The following is a 19,700-nucleotide window of genomic DNA, read 5'->3' as shown; positions in this document are numbered from 1 at the left end:
AGTATTTGTCCTTCTCTGTCTGACTCACTTCACTAAGTGTAATATTCTCTAGGTCCATCCAAGTTGTTGCAAATGGCAATATCCCTATTGCTTTCTGATACTTATTGTATCATGTATGCGGTTTGTTATAAAATTAAAATTTTTACTAATCAAGCATTACTTTAAAATATGAATAATGCCCACAGCAGGTTAGCATATAAATCATTTGTCTGTATTAATTCCCTCCGTATAACAGTCATGAGTAGCTTCTCAGAAGCCAAACGTTACTTTCTCCATAGAGCGAAGATCCGTAAGAGCCAGCAGTGAAGACAGAATGTGTATAACATAAATATGGTCCCTTAAAAATATTAACTTATCACCTAATGTTCCTGAAAGAAACCTGTATAATTCAGGTCCCAAGTATCAGTTTGAATAAATATTTAGAGGTCAGGAAGATCTTTGAGAACCTCTTATCAGGTGAATATCTCTTCTGGAAAAACTGTAAATATCTGAGCAATTATGCATCTAAATAAATGAGCATCTAAATATCTTCTCCCCAAGGGACCTGATAAAGTGAGGTAGATATGAAAAACACTATGGTTGGTGTTAGGTACAGAAGGCCAAAAGTTTGGAGTTAGAAGACCTAGGTTAATGTTCCCACTTAATAACTGGGCAAATTATTTAATTATTTGAAGGCCACTTTCCTCTTGAGAACCACAAGGATACCACTACTTCCCCAGCATAATGTACACAGAGATAAAGGAGATAAAGAACACAAAAGTGCTTTATAAACTGCAGAGGACTACTCAGAGACATTAGGTGGTTGAGCCAACTAATATTTACTGAGTATACACTATGTTCCAAGCACTGTGCTAGGTGGTGGAGATAAAGCAGCAAACAAGTAGACCTGGTCCCTGCTTTCACGGAACTCACGTCTAGAGGGGCAAGCCTATGTGAAGGTGAGAGTCAAAAAAAAGAAAGTCTGTACTTATTTTTGTTGATGGTTTCCTTTGCTGTGGAAAAGCTTTTAAGTTTAATTAGGTCCCGTTTTTTTAATTTTTGCTTTTATTTCTTTGCCTTAGGAGACAGATCCAAAATAACATTGTTCAGATTTTTGTCAAAAAGTGTTCTGTTCTACCTATGTTCTCTGCTAGAAGTTTTATGGTTTTGGGTCTTACATTTATGTCTTTAATCCATTTTGAGTTTATTTTTGTATATGGTATGAGGAGGAAATGTTTTAATCTCATTCTTTTACATGTAGCTGGCCATTTTTCACAGCACCATTGAGTAGACTGTCTTTCCTCCACTGTATATTATTGTCTCCTTTGTTGTGGATTAATTGACTGTAGTTGCGTGGGTTTATTTCTGGATTCTCTATTCTGTTCCACTTATCCATACATCTGTTTTTGTGCCAGTATCACACTGTTTTGATTACTGCAGCTTTGCAGTATAGTCTGAAGTCTGGGAGCGCGACACCTCCAGCTTTGCTTTTTTCTCAAGATTGCTTTGGCAATTTGGGGTCTTTTGTGGTTCCAAATAAATTTTAGAATTATTTGTTCTAGTTCTGTGAAAAACGTTGTGGGTGGGACTTCCCTGGTGGTGCAGTGGTTAGGAATCTGCCTGCCAACGCAGGGGAAATGGGTTCGAGCCCTGGTCCAGGAAGATCCCACATGCCGTGGAGCAACTAAGCCCGTGCGCCACAACCACTGAGCCTGTGCTCTAGAGCCCACGAGCCACGACTACTGAGCTCGTGTGTCACAACTACTGAAGCCCGCGTGCCTAGAGCCTGTGCTCTGCAACAAGAGAAGCCACCGCAGTGAGAAGCCTGCGCACAACAAAGAGTAGCCGCCACTCGCTGCAACTAGAGAAAGTCCGCATGCAGCAATGAAGACCCAGTGCAGCCAATAAATAAATAAATAAAATTAATTTTTTTAGAAATGTTGTAGGTATTTTGACAGGGACTGCACTAAATCTGTAGGTTACTTTGGGTAGTATGGACATTTAAACAATATTAATTCTTATAATCCAAGAACACAGGGTATCCTTGCATTTCTTTGTATCCTCTTCAATTTCCTTCATCAATGTTTTATATTTTTCAGAGTATAGGTCTTTCACCTTGGTTAAGTTTATTCTTAGATATTTTATTCTTTTTGATGTAATTTTATTTATTTTTTTTTAAATTTTTATTGGAGTATAGTTGCTTTACAATGTTGTGTTAGTTTCTACTGTACAGCAAAGTGAATCAGCTATGCATATACATATATCCCTTCTTTTTTGGATTTCCTTCCCAGTTAGGTCACCACAGAGCACTGAGTGAAGTTCCCTGTGCTATACAGTAGGTTCTCGTTAGTTATCTATTTTATACATAGTATCAATAGTGTATATATGTCAATCCAATCTCCCAACTCATCCCACCTCCTCCTTTCCCCCTTGGTATCCATACGTTTGTTCTCTACATCTGTGTCTCTATTTCTGCTTCGTAAATAAGAGCGACTATACCAATTTTTTCAGATTCCACATATATGCATTAATATACGATATTTGTTTTTCTCTTTCTGACTTACTTCACCCTGTATGACAGTCTCTAGGTCCATCCATGTCTCCACAAATGACCCAATTTCGTTCCTTTTTATGGCTGAGTAATATTCCATTGTATATATGTGTCACATCTTCTTTATCCATTCATCTGTCGTTGGACATTTAGGTTGCTTCCATGTCCTGACTACTGTAAATAGTGCTGCAATGAACATTGCTGTGCATGTGCCTTTTTGAATTATGCACAGATAACTCATAAGTAATGAAATTGAAACTGTGATTAAAAATCTTTCAAAAAACAAAACTCCAGGACCAGATGGCTTCACAGGAGAATTCTACCAAATATTTAGAGAAGAACTAACACCTATCCTTCTCAAACTTTTCCAAAAAATTGCAGAGGGAGGAACACTCCCAAACTCATTTTGCGAGGCCACCATCACCCTGATACCAAAACCAGACAAAGATATCACAAAAACAGAAAATTACAGGCCAATATCACTGATGAACACAGATGCAAAAATCCTCAAAACACTAGCAAACCAAATCCAACAACACATTAAAAGGATCATACACCATGATCAAGTGGGATTTGTCCCAGGGACGCAAGGATTCTTCAGTGTATGCAAATCAATCAATGTGATACACCATATTAACAAATTGAAGAATAAAAACCATATGATCATCTCAAGAGATGCAGAGAAAGGTTTTGACAAAATTCAACACCCATCTATGACAAAAACTCTCCAGAAAGTGGGCATAGAGGGAACTTACTCAACATAATAAAGGCCATATATGACAAACCCACAGCAAACATTATTCTCAATGGTGAAAAACTGAAAGCATTTCCTCTGAGATCAGGAACAAGACAAGACAAGGGTGCTCACTCTTGTCACTGTTATTCAATATAATTTTGGAAGTCCTAGCCACGGCAATCAGAGAAGAAAAAGAAATAAAAGGAATCCAAAATGGCAAAGAATAAATAAAACTGTCACTGTTTGCAGAAGACATGATACTATATATAGAAAATCCTAAAGATGCCACCAGAACACTACTAGAGCTAATCAATGAATTTAGCTCAGTCACAGGATACAAAATTAATACATAGAAATCTCTTGCATTCCTATACATTAACAATGAAAGGTCAGAAAGAGAAATTAAGGATGCAATTTTATATGGGATTATTTTTTTGGCTTTCTTTTTCTGATAGTTCACTATTAGTGCATAGAAAAGTGAAAGATTTCTGTATATTAATCTTGTATCCTGAAACTTTACTGAATTCATTACTAGTTCTAATGTTTTTTGGGTAGAGACTTTAGGGCTTTATATATATATATAGTACCATGTTATCTGCAAATTGTGACAGTTTTACTTCTTTCCTTCCAATTTGGATGTCTAAAAAGACATTTCTTTTTCTTATCTGACTGCTGTGGCTAGGACTTCCAATACTATATTAAATACAAGTGGCAAGAGTGGGCATCCTTGTCTTGTCCCCAGTTTTAGAGGAAAGGCTTTCAGCTTTTCACCAGTGAGTATGATGTTAGCTGTTAGTTCGTCATATATGGCTTTTATTATGTTGAGATATGTTCCCTCTACACCTTTTTTTTTTTTTTTTGGCTGCATTGGGTCTTCGTTGCTGTGCGCAGGCTTTCTCTAGTTGTGGCGAGTGGGGGCTAATCTTTGTTTTGGTGCGCGAGCTTCTCATTGCGGTGGCTTCTCTTGTTGTGGAGCACGGGCTCTAGACACGTGGGCTTCAGTACTTGCAGGACGCGGGCTCAGTAGTTGTGGCACGTGGGCCCTAGAGCATGTGGGCTTCAGTAGTTGTGGCATGCGGGCTCAGTAGTTGTGGCTTGCGGGCTCTAGAGCGCAGGATCAGTAGTTACGGCACATGAGCTTAGATGCTCCGTGGCATGTAGGATCTTCCCAGACCAGGGATCGAACCCATATCCTCTGCATTGGCAGGTGGATTCTTAACCACTGCATCACCAGGAAAGTCCCTCTACGCCAATTCTGATGAGAGTTTTTATCATGAATGGATGTTCAATTTTGTCAAATGCTTTTTTTGCATCTATTGAGATGATCATGTGATGTTTATCCTTCCTTTTGTTAATGTGGTATATAACACTGATTGATCCTCAAATACTGAACCATCCTTGCATCTCTAGAATAAATCCCACTTGATCATGGTGTATGACTCTTTTTATACATTGTTGGATTTGGTTTGCTAATATTTTGTTGAGGATTTTTGCGTCTATATTCATCAAAGATATTGGCCTGTAACTTTCTTTTTTGGTAGTGTCTTTGTCTGGTTTTGGTATGAGGGTAATTGTATCCTCATAGAAGGGATTTGAGAGTGTTCCCTCCTCTTCAATTTTTTGGAATAGTTTGAGAAGGATAGGTATTAGCTCTTCTTTATGTGTTTGGTAGAATTCCCCTGTGCTGCTGTCCTGTCCTGGACTTCTGTTTGTTGGGAGTATTTTTTTTTTTATTACAAATTCAATTTCACTACTTGTGATCAGTCTGTTCAGATTGTTTCTTCCTGATTCAGTCTCAGCAGGTTGCATGTTTCTAGAAGTCTGCCCATTTCTTCTAGGTTGTCCAATTTGTTGGCATACAACTCTTTGTAGTATTATGATTTTGTGTATCTCTGTGGTATCAGTTGTTATTTCTTTTTCATTTCTTATTTTATTTGGATCCTCTCTCGTAAGACTGGCTAATGGTTTATCAATTTCGTTTATCTTTTCAAAAACCAGCTCTTGGTTTCACTGATCTTTTCTATTATTTTTTTGATCTCAATTTTATTTCCTCTCTGATCTTTATTATTTCTTTCTTCCTGCTGACTTTGGGCTTTGTTTGTTCTTCTTTATTTAATTCCTTTAGGTGGTAGGTTAGGTTTATTTGGAAGTTTTCTTGTTTCTTGAGGAAGGCGTGTATTGCTATAAATTTCCCTCTTAGGACTACTTTTCCTGCATCCCACAGATTTTGGAAAGTTGTGTTCCATTTGCATTTGTCTTGAGGTGTTTTCTGATTTCCTCTTTGATTTTTCTTAATTTTTTATTTTGAGCAATTATAATGTGCCTTGTAGTTTTCTTCATGTTTTTGAGTTTGGGGTTACTGATCTGTGCTAACAGTTGTCAATAAATTTGGAAATTTTCACCTAATATTTCTTCAAATATTTTTTTCTGCTCCAACTCTCTATTTTCAGGACTCCAAGTACATGTATTTTGGGTCACTTGAAATTGTCCCACAGCTCACTGATACTCTGTTGTTGTTTTTTTCCTGCTTCACTTTTCTCTAAGTGTTTCATTTTGGATAGTCTGTATTGCTATGTCTTCAAATTCACTATCTTTCCTTTTATTTTGGTGTCCCTGCCTGCTAATTCCAATATCCAATGTCATATCTGGGCTTTATTTTCCAACTTCTTTGCATACCTTTTAAGTTTTAATTCAATGTCATACATATACTGTAAATTTTTACACTGTTGGAACCTAGATAATTTTGTATTCCTCAAAATATTTTTAAGTACTGTTCTGGGATGTAGTTAAATTACATGGAAACAGTCTGATCCTTTAGGTCTTGCTTTTAAGATTTGAAAGGCATAACAGGAGCTATGTTTAGTCTAGGGCTAACTGTTTCCCACTATTGAGTACTTCTGAGTACTCTACCCAATGTTCTGTGAATTATGAGGTCTTCTGATCTTACTGGTGAATAAGACTCTATTGTTGGCCCTGTGTGAATATGGGTATTATTCCCTCTAATCCTTTCAGGTGACTCTTTCCCTGGCCTAGGTAGTTTCCTCAGATGATGTACTTATACTTGAGGAGGCCTTCTGATTGCTCCAGAGTTCTCTCTCTTCGTACTTGCCCTAAAAACTCTGGTCACCTTGGTGTCTCTTGACTCTCAGCTCCATCTCCTCAAATCAATGAGTATGCTGGAAACTTCTTGGGATCCCCCTTCCTGCTATTGCCTGGAAACTCTCTCAGGACATTAAGCTGGGGCAAACATAGGGCTTACATTGTTTATTTCCTGTCTCTAAGGAATTACTGTCCTGTACTGCCTGATATCCAGTTCTTTGAAAACCACTATTTCATATGTTTTGTCCACTTTTTAGTTGTTGTAAGCAAGAGGATAAACCCAGTCTCTGATACTCCTCTTGGCCAGAAATGGAATTCCTCCATCCTTGACTTATATTCACTCTAGAAATATTTACTGAGTACCTATTATTTTTTTTGATGATTCTACCAAAAATTTAATATAAAAAATACCAATTTTACACACATCCTTTGAGAATATAAAGGAAGCTGAAATGTTTCCATATTCATTTTATGAAGCCAGCATTGTCCTAAAATCAAATCCAGCAGAGACATAACAAAGAAAGAAAACCACAAAGATCCCTTATGAACATATCATGAAAGTTCCTAACAAAATATTAGCAAACTGACTCCAACATTATATAAAAAGAGCAAAATGGAGTTGATCCCAGAAATGCAAGGATGGTTTGTTATCAAAAATCAATCAAAATAATGTACTATATTAGCAAAATAACCAAAGAGAATGTGACCATTTTAATATATGCGGAAAAATCATTCAACAAAATTCAACATCCATTCATAACAAAAACTCTCAGCAAACTAGGAAGAACAGCAAATTTTCTCAACATGCATCTAATATGCAATTGGTGAAAGAATTAACAATTCTCTCAAGATTAGGAACAAGGCAAGGCTTGTCCATCTTCACCATCACTATTCAACACTATAGTAGAGGTCCTGACCAGCACAATAAGGTGAGAAAAAGATATTAAAATATAGATGGAAGGATAATATATAGATCGATAGATAGAAAATAAAGAAATAGATTGGAATTAAATAAAAATGGCCTTTATTCATAGACATTATAATTATAAATGTAGAACATCTTATGTATAAATATCCTACTACAATTGATAAATTAAGAAATAAATGGAATACCGTAGTCATGTATTGGATGACTCAAGATTTTTAAACTTTCAGTTCTCCCTAAATTCAATACATAACCATCAAAATAGCACCAGGTTGTTTTGTAGAGATTGAAAGACTATTTTAATATTTATATGGAAATGAAAAAGGCCCAGAATAGCCAAAACAATTTTTTTTAACTCTGTGTTTAACTTTTTTTTTTTAAACATCTTTATTGGAGTATAATTCCTTTACAATGGTGTGTTAGTTTCTGCTTATAACAAAGTCTGAGTACCTATTATATGGCCAGGTGCCTCTGGGTTAAGTGATGGTGATAGAGTACTAGCCAAAGTATAGTTTCATCTCTCAGGGTCCTTATGTTCTAATGGGAAATAAAAATAGGTAAACAACCTGACTCTTGAATGTTTCCTAGAACTCCATTTTATGCTAAAGTTCACCTAGTTTCAATAATTTAACTACCACTTCTATGCTGATGACTTCCAAATCTTCCTCTCCACTTCTTACCTCTTCCTATAAAGTCCAGTCTTGTGTTCCCCCACTGCTCACTGTTAGCCACATGAAACTGAAATCACAGGTTTACCTAGTGATTGTGTTCCCCTACATCCAGTCAGTCAAAAAGTTAAGTAGATTCTATCAGCTAAGTAATTTCCAAGTCCGTCTTCTCCTATCCAGTCTATGTAACTCATTTAACAAACTTTAGGTATCTATTACATTCTGGGTATTTCTATGCCTTCAGTTTTGATCCCTTCCAATTCATCCTATATAACACAGGCCGAGCCATCTTTCTAAAAAGAAACCTCATTCCATCATTCCTCTGGTTAAAATCCTTTAATGAGAATTTACTGAATTTAAAATAAAATCCAAAGTCCTTACCATGGCTTACAAAGCAATTAAGGACAGAGTCTCTGCCTCTCAAATTTCAGCTCTGTGACTCACCTTTATTCTTGTCCTATGTTCCAAGAATATTTAAACACTTGCAACTCCCCAGATGTAACATGTTTTACCTCAAATTCTTTGTACATATAGTTCACTCTGCTTAGAATAGTCCTATCTGTTTTTTACCCCTGATTCCTTTAGGCTCTGTAAAATTCAGTTCAGACATCTCCTCCTCCAGGAAATCTTTCCACAGTCTGTTTCATATATATACTTTTATTGGTACTCCTCTGGAGATAGATATATATATATATAAATTCAGAAACCTAGCTCATTCTAACTTATTCAAAAAAGATAATAACTGTAAAGGTACTGGGGTGTTTAAGGATCCAAGCAAAGGAATACAGGTAAGCCTTAAGAACTACAATGAGGGACTCAGATGCCATCAGTATTTTCTCTCCATGTTGTCTCCTTTCCTAGTGTCTTGAATCCTCTCCTTGTTATCTTCTCTCTTCTCCATGCATCTTGTCTATTCTCCTCTTTGTGTGTCTGCTTCATTGTTCTTTTCTCTGCAGATTAACTTTTTACTATTTCAGTTCATATGATGGAAAGGTAGTCACTATCAGCTCCTGAACTTTGTACCTTATATAATCCAGAGAACTGAAGATAAACTATTCATCTTTTCAATTCAGTTCTAAAATTTCCTGGAAAGGACACTGATTGGCCCCTCTTAGGCCAGCTGCCCACCCTGAGTCAATCAGATAGAGTCAAGAGGCAGGGTCATGCTTTCACCTGGCTGCTCCTGCTATAATCATGTGGACTAAAAGTGTACAGATGCAGAAGTAGCAATTACCCTACCTGGGGTTCAGAGAAGGTAATCCTTAAGGTAGCCAACATTACTTGCTCTTTAGAGCCGTGTGAATAGTTATATCAGATACTTTCTTGTCTCCCTTAAAACAGGCCTTTTAGGGCAAGAACTGTGCCTTTCTTTCATCTACACAGATAATAACCAAACAGGGTAACATACAATATATAAACCAATTAATAATTAACTCCTCAAAAGACCAGGGACTGAAACAAATGAAGGAACTTACATGATATAATGGGAATGAGCTTAAATTAGCATTATCTGTGAAAGCAACTTGAAAAAATAAAAATCTCTATACAAATATAAGGTAGAGTTATCATTACAGTGATCACAAACATGCAAATAAGGAATTTAAGAATCAGCATACTCTCCTTATTAGTGTGAGTTAACAACCACTGAAGGTGGAAAACGATAAGAACACAATTATAGTGAATGCCAGTATAACACAAAAATAAAGTTAAGACTTTCAAATATCAAAAGCCTTCAAGGATATGAGTCTTGAAATACATTTTTTTTAAAACATCATATGCTTATGCCAAGGAAAAAAATCAATTAATATTTATTATAGTTTATGTATCAAAGTGTGCTTAAAGCTCAAAATAAAGCTAAATGCGTACAATGAGAGGGAAGACACTTTTGGCTTTAGGATTTCATTTTTTTCTAATTTACCTGGTAAATTAAAGTATTCCTGTCTTATGGAGATATTACTTTATATATGATTAAAAACCTTATGACTAATATATTTTAGAATAGATATAAGAAAAGTAGTCTGTACTAAATTATTATTCAATTCATGATAAGGATCAATGAAATGACACGTGTGAAGATACATTCTAAAGGATAACGTACAACGTGGTGAGAGACTGCTGGACGCAGTAGTCTTTATCAGCAAAGGTCCAGCTGCTTCATACCAGATTGGAAGGAAAGCTTGGAGAGTCTTAAAAGAGAGCTGAGAGGGACATTCTTGACTGGATAAAAATCATTTGAAAATTATGAAGATCAATGGCATCATATTACTGTTTGACATTTTTTTTTTTTTTTTTTTTTGGTGTGTCTCTATCCTGCATAAAGTAAGGGAAGACAAAATGGATTCTAAGGATAATTCCTGCTGTTTACCCAAGAACGTTCACAGATTTTCCTAAAAATATATCTTAGCATATTTTTAGTGTTCTCCTTTTGATGAGGTTGGAAAGGTTCGGGCCTTTTTGCTGAAGAAAACAGGCTGGAATGATGTTTCCTACAAAGGCTTTGGACACAAAGCCAGCTAGAATCTATAGTAGGAGATGAGCTTTGGACAGAAAGTTTTAGGATGAGCTAGAAACCCTAAATAACAAGATTAAGAAATGTCTATATTAACATAATTTTTACGTTTCTCTTTTTGATCTAAAAAGTATAATCAGCTGGAAACAATGGTAATTCTCTCCCAGTTAGCACACCAAAAGGAAGCTTGTGTATCTGAATCCAAAGGTCACAGTGAACTGAAGCCTGCACCCCCTAACTGAAGGTTGCAAGTGTGTGCCAGGCAAACCCACATCACTGGAGTGCTAGGAAAGATTCAAGGATGAGAGTTGTAAGTTAGATATTTCGTTAATGCCAAAAATAAGCTGCATTATGCTTGAGATCCACTTACACATTAGCCCAATTTGCTATTATTTATACATAACTAAAATATTAGTTAAAATTGATCAACGCTGAATTTTCCCCCTTTCAACTCACCTGTAAGATTCTTTGCAAGATTGATGGAAGGGCAATAAATGCTGCCATGTTGTTTAGAACTTGCATGGTCAAAGATTTCAGAGCTGTTATAATAAAATGTCAATATTAAGGTTAGTTTAAAATAAGTGTTTTTTGTTTTTCCTGTAAGTCATAGGAATACAACTTCCTAGAAACTTGGCTAACCAAGGCCAGTTTGATATTTTAAAGTTAACTGCTGGTAAGTTGTAAAGCTACTATTATCCAAGACAAATGATATAACTGGTGCCACAGAAAGCAGTGAACATGAAAAAATGAGATCAACACTACAGTATGATTTCGTTAAGGAAAATAATAAAAATACGATGCTGGGAGAAGGTATCAAAATGACAATCATCAGCAGATAGAAATTGGGGGACAGTATACGTGGACGCTATGACCTTACCTTCAGAGTGCAGATGAGGCGCAGCTGAACTAGACAGCTTCTGAGGTGCCATCATTGCCTCCAGTAATGGAAACCAGAGTGCCTATAATGGCAGAGGAAAACAAAGGAAAACAAAAGTACTCTGTTGTTTTTAAGAACAACTAACATCAGCTTAGTGTTTCACAGATTGAAATGTACTTCTCACATACATTTGTTGGTAAAAATTAGAAAAAGAAAAGATGGAACACTTGACTGGGAAGAGAAAAGACAGTAAAAAAGCAAAGACCACAGCCAGAACAGATATCTTTACCATGTGCCTTGGGAAAATAAGGAAGCTGAAGTTAAGTAAGTCTAGACCTTGGAACTGCAAATCTTCTGTGTCTCAGAAAAGGGTAGGTTCAAAGGAGCCAGAGCAGAGCCTCAGGCTACGTTCTTAAATGTTTCACTGACACAGTCTAAACAGCCCTATGTACTGCAGAAGGGAATAAAGAACTCTCCCACAACCACCCTCCCCCCATTTCTCATCAGCTAGGTCAAGCAAGATAAATAAATACAGTTCTCCAAAGTTTTCTCCTGTATCAAGCATTATTTTGTTATTTCCTCAGTCATCACAGACTAAGAAGTGGAAGTTAACATTATTTCAATTAACATTTCCAACCACATCATGACATAAATGAACAGATCTAACATTTATTTATTCCTATTACGTAGGGCACTGTATTAAATGCTTTACATACATTTTGTTGTTTCAATCTCATGATAACCTTATACAGTAAGCATTATCTTTACTGGAGATAAGATGCTGAAGCTTAGAGAAGTTGAGTAATTTGCCAGTGATTATACACTGCCATATGTGCATCATATGTGTTCTTCCTAAGCCTTAGGAAAAATCTTCATCATCCAAAATCAAACTAATACATTTTAAAATTTCAAGCATATTTTCCTGTTGGGTAATGATTTACAAAGGCCTTATTTCACCCAGTATCTTGGGAGAAACCTATTCCTGCAAACATCCAAGAGGCATGAAAAAAAAGTCAGTATTGACAGAGCAGGACAAGCATGGTTAAGGGGACAGGCTAATGGTCCGGTGACTTTCCCACGGGGTGACCTTCCACCGAAGAGCTCTACAAGGAAGCCCTTATCTGCCCCCATTTGAGGTTTTCTAAGGCCAGGATTTTATGTACTTTTTTTTTTAACAGTATTTCTTCAAGTTCTTAAGATACTGGTTTTAACTATGTTGTATACTGGCAATTCTTTATTTTATTGAAATTTTAATTTATTTTATCTAGTACTCATGAATTTTTAATCTTGTATTTTATTCTTGGATGGCTTTACTTAGCTTGTGTTTTCGTTGCCTATTTCAGTTTGTTTTTACAACCACATCATTTATTTCCATGTATTTTTATAGTCTTTTAATTTAACTGTATATGGTATACCTCATTTTTACCTTTTGGTTTTTATATTTATTATATTTAGAAATTTGATTTAAAATTTTTCTTATTTAATCCAGAAATTTTAGAAGAATTACCTTTTTTAAAGGTTGCTTTATTCTTGGTTTATAAATAGCAGACTGGGGTAAGCATGGCTGCAGAGATAATAGCCATGGGAAGTGTTCATACCCTAAATAGAGGAATTGTTCTTCTTCAATTAAATCTCCACATTAACCTGAAATACATGGTAGACACCTTTTAAATATTTTGTCTCTCTTGCTCTTTAATGCTGGTTCTTAAAATGTTAACTTGGATAAACTCTAAAAACCCACAGGCTAAAATAACAATCCATGATAATGACAGTTCTAACCCCTGAGAGCAACACAGCTGAACGTGAATTACTTTCTCATGTTACATAATCAACAGCTTTCTTTTTCAGGGAATTATGTGCATAACAAAGCCATATTCTTTATTATATGTAATCACTGGACACTGGGGTAGATGGACATACAAAGTAGGACAGGTATAGATTCTACCTGGGAAAGGACTGACAACCCGACTTCCTGCAGTCTAACTTTAAGGAAATACTCCATGACATTAAATCTTCTGAAGAAACTTTTGGAAAGAGATATTACAGACAATTCATTATCAGGCTTTTGGATCCTTCAAATTTTCTAGTTAGATTAGGGTTGGTGGCAATAGCTCTTGTTCTCACTCTCTCCAAACCAAAAACAAAGCAAAGAGGAACAAGGGAAACAACCATGAAAATCCCCCAAAATTAATGTTTGGTATTACATAAAATCAGTTCAGCATTTTCACAAAAATAGTATTTACATAAAAACTAACATGCAATGTTTTTATTATTGCTATGAACGTTGTTCAGAAAAGAAGCAAAAACCAGTTGTGGAGGGTGGAGTGGAATACAGAGTGGTGTGAGAGGCACGTGTGTGTGTCTAAGAGAGGAAGAGACAGATTCCAACTCAGATATATTTTTTGACAAAAAAATACAGAATAAATTACCCTTTCACCACATCAAAGGAAGCCTTAGTCCTGTCTCTGATTAAGAGATAAGAGTTCAAATATAGTCAGAATAATCCCTAGAGTTCTGGAGGCACGAATTTTATATCTAATTCTACCATTAATATATGTGAATCTGGACATATTTCAGCTTATGTGAGCCTAAATGGCTCTATTTATAAAACATAATTGTCATTTTTCCTTAAATTTTCCATGAGAAGAAGGAAGAATATAAAATAGATGTTAGGGAGGAGACAGAAGGGTTGAAAAATATTTATGTATATTTATGTATAAACATAGCTTTAATAGTTTTACCCTTTTGTGTTTTTCTATCAAAATATAACCATGTCCAAATGCAGACAGTTAGCCAAAAGATAAATGAAAACTAAAACTTAGGAATGGAAAGATCAGGGCAAAAGGAATGTTGTAAAGCCCATAATACATTTAAATAAAGACTGAACAACTATGGGAATTGTGGATACAGAAAAGAATGTATTGTTAACCTTAATGAGGTAAAATAACATAACTAACTAAAATTCAGAGGGATGGAGAAGGGAGGCTGGAGCAAGTGTGTATGAGTTCACGTAAACTTCCTTACTGGGCAGACATCAGAGATATTATAAAAACCGAAATGTAATTATAAACGATACTTCTAATCTATTATAGTTATTTAGATTTTTTCAACTTCAGGGAGATTTATTAAGAGATAGTGTACTGAAGAACTATTTATTTGAATTTCAGAATTTCCTCAGTTTTACATAAGCTTCCTAAATGAGATTAAATACTATATTTTTAAAGCAAGCATTGTTTGATTCAATTTTTCTAAAATTATGTTAACCTAGGTAGATAAAAAATATCTAGAGTGATATTCACCAAATGATAATGACAGTTATTTCTGGCTGATAAGATGGATACAGGGTAATTTTTTTAAACATCCCTCTGTGTAACTTTCTGTATTGCGGAATTTTAAAAAATAATGGGTATGTATCATTTCACTCAAAAAAGTTTTTTAAATAAAAAAACCACATCTATTATATAAATGTGTTTGTTATATACAATTTATATTCTAAAGCGTATTCAAAATTTATGACCTTAAAAAAACCCTTGACAAAAACATAAAGGAGAAATTTACCCATCTCATAAGAACAGAAACATACCAAGTTTATCATTTTCATTGGAACATGTATGGCAAACTATATATGAAAAATTTACCCTGTTTCCCATTTCAGAAGCCCAGGCAGTGGAAGGAGACCAGGTGGTGTTAAGTCAGAGGCCAGAGCCTGGAGGGGCAGGAGCAGTTATGCCATACATATCACACTGCTAACTTTACTTCTTAAAACTACTGCACAATTTAGCTGTCAAGTCGCATCTCGCCCCCTTGGTTTCTGCTTCACTGCTGTTAACTCCCACCCGCCCCACGTGCTCTACTATATCTCCTTCAGCTCTGCGTTCTCCCTTTTTGCAGTCTGGAATCTGTTACAGACATGGTTCCAACCTTGGCTGCACAGTGGAATCATGTGGGAAGCCTTAAAACATACTGATGACTGTGGCCCAGCCCCAAAGACTTTAATTTAATTGATCTCAGGTACAGTCTGGGATTTTTCAAAGCTCCCCATGTGACTCTTATGTGCGGCCAAGGTTGAGAACTACTATACCGTAGCCTTCTTGACCTTTTTCAGCTTTCTCTGTATCCCTTGAGGCTTCTCCTCCAGTGCTTCACGCTCACCTTATCCACGGGGAATGGTATAGATGATAAATGGACGACACATCCACAGTACCACTACACGGAATACACAAAAACTCAGTCCAGAGAGAACAAGGACATCTAGTATTCACACACCTAAATTTTGCAGCACAGCCAAATCTAAGAATATAAAGCCTTTTGTGAGAACAAAGCAGACAGGCACTCCTCATAATAACTTTAGGAGTCTTATACTCCTGGGAGCACTGAACTCAGGTAGCTGAGAGGGCAGTGGAAATAGAATTAATTCCTAGTTTCAGACCAGAACAGATTTTTAAAAGCCTCTGTAGTCACTCTCCTACCTCTCTCTGCTGCTGGTTCAAATTATGTGAATTTCTCTGGCAAAGGGCAATTGTCTCCACCATGGTCTCTTCAACATTCTTCAGTGAGGGATCCTCTTTGGTATCTAGATTCAGAAAAACTGTTAACATCACTCAAGGATATATTACTGATAATCTCAAAGCTTCTGTAAAAAATTAAACAATTTTTTCTCTGCATACTTTTAGTTTTCTATGATATATTCATGTATAAAGACCTGATACCAAACTTCAGTAGATAAAAAGCAGGTAGTTCTTTGCAACAGTTTTCCATATAAATGTCTCACATTCCTAGGACGTAGAAAGCACATCATACTTAGCATTTTAATATGCTTTAGCTATGGAAAATCCCCAACCATTTGTCTGTGGATTAGTTAATAGAAAGATTATCTTTTATCTTTCTTGCTCTACCATTTCTTCCTCTATTTCTTAAATGTATGTATTTCTCCAAGATACTATCTCAGGCCCTTTTCTTTTCATTTTTTTCAATAATTTCAGCCACTCTTCTGGTTTTAATTCCTATGTCCTTGCTAATAACTTTCAAATATACACCTCCAGCCCTTATTCCTTTCATAACCTGCACGTTGAATTTTCACCAGGCTCTAGGACATCTATCTCTACATGGACATCCTGCAGTCACTTTGAACTTTATATGTGCAAAACCCAACCCATTTTTCTTACTTCAAATCTGCTCCTTCCCCTACATTTCCAAACTAAGTTAATAGAACCATGACCTTTAAGTCAACCAGTTTATAAATCTTCACCATCTTTGATGCTTTCACCTGTACATTCAAATAAATTGTTAATTTTGTTAATTCTACTTCCACACTCTCATATACCCACTACTTTACCCGAGTGGAGCCCTTCATCACCCTGTTTGCACTACTGCAGCAGCCTCTAAATTAACTTTTGACTTCCAAATCGTGCCTTCCTCATTCCCTTTTATACTGTCACTACAGTTCCCTTAAGCACAAGTCCAAACATATGAGTCTCACGCACAAAAACTATCAAAGACTTCTAATTTTTACAAAGAGAATGTCAATAAACCTCTGATCCTAAGTAAACACAGTAAACATCCTGGTGCATCTTCCCACCCTCAGTGCTCTTATATCACCAGATTATTTCCTCCTCCCCAAGGTAACTAGCCAGGCACTTCCATGCTCATGTTCTCCTCAGCCCAGAAGACCCTTTCCTTGCTTTTGTCTATCAAATTCCTATTCATCATTCCAATCGTGACTACTTCAAAGGTCACATCTTCCACAAAAGAATCTCAGTTACAGGTAGTTCCCCAATTTTCCACAACCCTTTGCCACTCTCACTGTACCTCTTTTATAGTATTTGATTCTACATGCACTAGAGGTTTTTACTTACATATCTGTCTCCTTCAAGAGACTGTAGCTCTTTGGGCGAGGACTGTGTTTTAGCCATCTGTGTATCACCCACAGAAACTAGCCCAGTGCTGTGCAAGTACCAAATCCTTCAAAACTCCTAAGCACACTGTCAAAATTGAATCTGACAGTAAATGGCAGTTATGAGACTATTACTGAGACATTTACCTTCATCGGAATTCAAGGAATTGGCTTCCCTACACATATCACCTGCAAATTACTGTAGTGATTTGGGGGAAACATTCTTTTTACTTTTCCCACAATCCTTCATGTAATGTCTATAAAAATTATTCTCATAACAGTAAATTGAAAAATGCCATAAATGCAACAAATCTAACAGTCAAATTGACTGAACATATACTAAAGCACAAAAACAATAATTAAATGTTTAGTTGGACTAAACATAGAAAGTCAACCAACTGCTATGGAAGTTCCAAAAACAAATAATCTATGGAGAATTAGGGTAAAGGTGTTTAGGGGAATGTGTGGGCTAAGGGGTCCAAGAAATGTGTTAGTGGGTTAAAAAGGTAAAACAATCTAAAAATCACCTATCAAGTGTTCCTCTGAACTTTGGGAGGGATATTTTGAAAATGTCAAGTAATAGGAAAACAAATAATCCAATTCAAAAGTGGACAAAGGGTATGAATAGACATTTCTCCAAAGAAGATATAGAAATGGCCAATAAGTCTAAGAAAAGATGTTCAACATCACCAATTATTAGGGAAATGCAAATCAAAACCACAATGAGATGCTACCTCACACTCATTAGGATGGCTACTACCAAGAAAACAGAAAATAAAAGTGATAGTGAAGATGTGGAGAATTTGGAAGCCTTGTGCATTGCTGGTGAGAATGTGAAATGATATTACCATTACGGAAAACGGTATGGTGGTTCCTCAAAAAATTAAAAATCGAATTACCATTTAACTCAGTAATCCCACTTCTGGGTATACACCGAGAAGAACTGAAAGCAGGGACTCAAAAAGATATTTCTACACCCATGTTCATAGCAGCATTATTCACAATAGTCAAAAGGTGGAAGCAACCAAGTGCCCATTGATAAATGAATGGAAAAACAAAATGTAGTATATACATAAAACAGAATATTATTCAGTCTTAGAAATGAATGAAATTCTGCATGTGCTACAACATGGATAAATCTTGAAGACTTTATGCTAAGTGTAATAAGCTAGACACAAAAGGACAATTACTGTTTGATTCCACTTATGAGATACATAGAGTAATCAAATTCAAATTCATCAAGTCAGAAAATAGAATGGTGGTTACCAGGGGCTGAGTGGGGAGGAGGGAATTAGGAGTAATTGTCTAATGGGTACAGAGTTTCAGTTTGGGATGCTGAAAAGGTTCTGGAGATGGATGGTGGTGATTATTGCACAATGATGTGAATGTACTTATTGCCAATGAACTGTAAACTTAAAAATGGTTAAAATGGTGAATTTTATGTTATGTTTATTTTACCACACTTTTACAAAATAAATAACTTTTTTTTAGTATCAAGGAATATAATAGGAATTACATACCTATCTGTGACAAAGCCATTCAAGATTTTAAACTGTTTCAAGTTTTACTGCTTTCTGCTAAAATTATATAAATTCAATACAGAAACACTAATTATTACTTACTGATTAGAAGATCTGCTTTGCTGTTGTTCAGCACATTATAGTAATTTTTTAGATGTTAGTTATGTACCTCATTTATAATAACCAAAACATAAGTACAGGAATATAACTAAAAAATTAATCAATACCAGTGAAGAGTACCTAATTTTCTGTCCAATGACCTCTACTGACAATTAGCATTGCAAAACCACAGTGGTTTATATTACTTCCTATTATGAGCCCTTGAAAACAAGCCAAAATTGAGATCAACGTCAAATAAACAGTAACATGCAGATCAATGTGATTATTACTTAATAAATACAGTTTATCACTTAATATCTTTTAAAACATGGGGCCCATGGAAAAAGAAATTGTAAATTACACTCGCGAACTTACTTTCATCTTGATGTGTTATCTCCTGAAGTTTGCTTTGTAGTCTCTAGGAGGTAAAAGGAACACTTTTTATTTCTAATCCACCAATACCTGAATTATCATATTTTAAAGGTAAACCCCAAGAAACAACAAGGTTATTAAGAATGATCTCTGCCATTCAGAAGAGAATTTTTGTGTATATAGAAAACACAGGGCTTCCTTGGTGGCGCAGTGGTTAAGAATCCGCCTGCCAATGCAGGGGACACGGGTTTAAGCCCTGGTCCGGGAGGATCCCACATGCCATGGAGCAACTAAGCCCGTGCGCCACAACTACTGAGCCTGTGCTCTAGAGTCCGCAAGCCACAACTACTAAGCCTTGGGATTAGTATCATGTGGGATACTGGTGTATCATGACATGCATGATAAAAATATTTAGAAATAAAATGTACAAAAAAAATGTACTGTTGTCTGCAGCTTACTTTGAAACATAAGA

At 35.9% G+C, this 19,700-nt stretch overlaps 1 protein-coding gene across 1 annotated transcript in view; it reads right to left on the bottom strand.

Moving 5' to 3' along the window:
- The window catches only part of VPS8 (VPS8 subunit of CORVET complex), a 280,105-nt gene that overhangs the window by 87,306 nt on the left and 173,099 nt on the right, over window positions 1–19,700 (bottom strand). The window contains exons 39-42 of the mRNA XM_036850709.1: window positions 19,232–19,274; window positions 15,814–15,917; window positions 11,345–11,426; window positions 10,924–11,006 (exon numbers count right to left, since the gene is read on the bottom strand). Coding sequence (XP_036706604.1) covers window positions 10,924–11,006; window positions 11,345–11,426; window positions 15,814–15,917; window positions 19,232–19,274 — 312 coding nt within the window. The remainder of the gene's footprint in view (window positions 1–10,923; window positions 11,007–11,344; window positions 11,427–15,813; window positions 15,918–19,231; window positions 19,275–19,700) is intronic.

The sequence above is a fragment of the Balaenoptera musculus genome, chromosome 4, assembly GCF_009873245.2.
Source record: "Balaenoptera musculus isolate JJ_BM4_2016_0621 chromosome 4, mBalMus1.pri.v3, whole genome shotgun sequence".
Lineage (NCBI taxonomy): Eukaryota > Metazoa > Chordata > Mammalia > Artiodactyla > Balaenopteridae > Balaenoptera > Balaenoptera musculus.
Note: the sequence above shows the minus strand (reverse complement) of the source record. Positions and strands in the feature narration are given on the sequence as shown.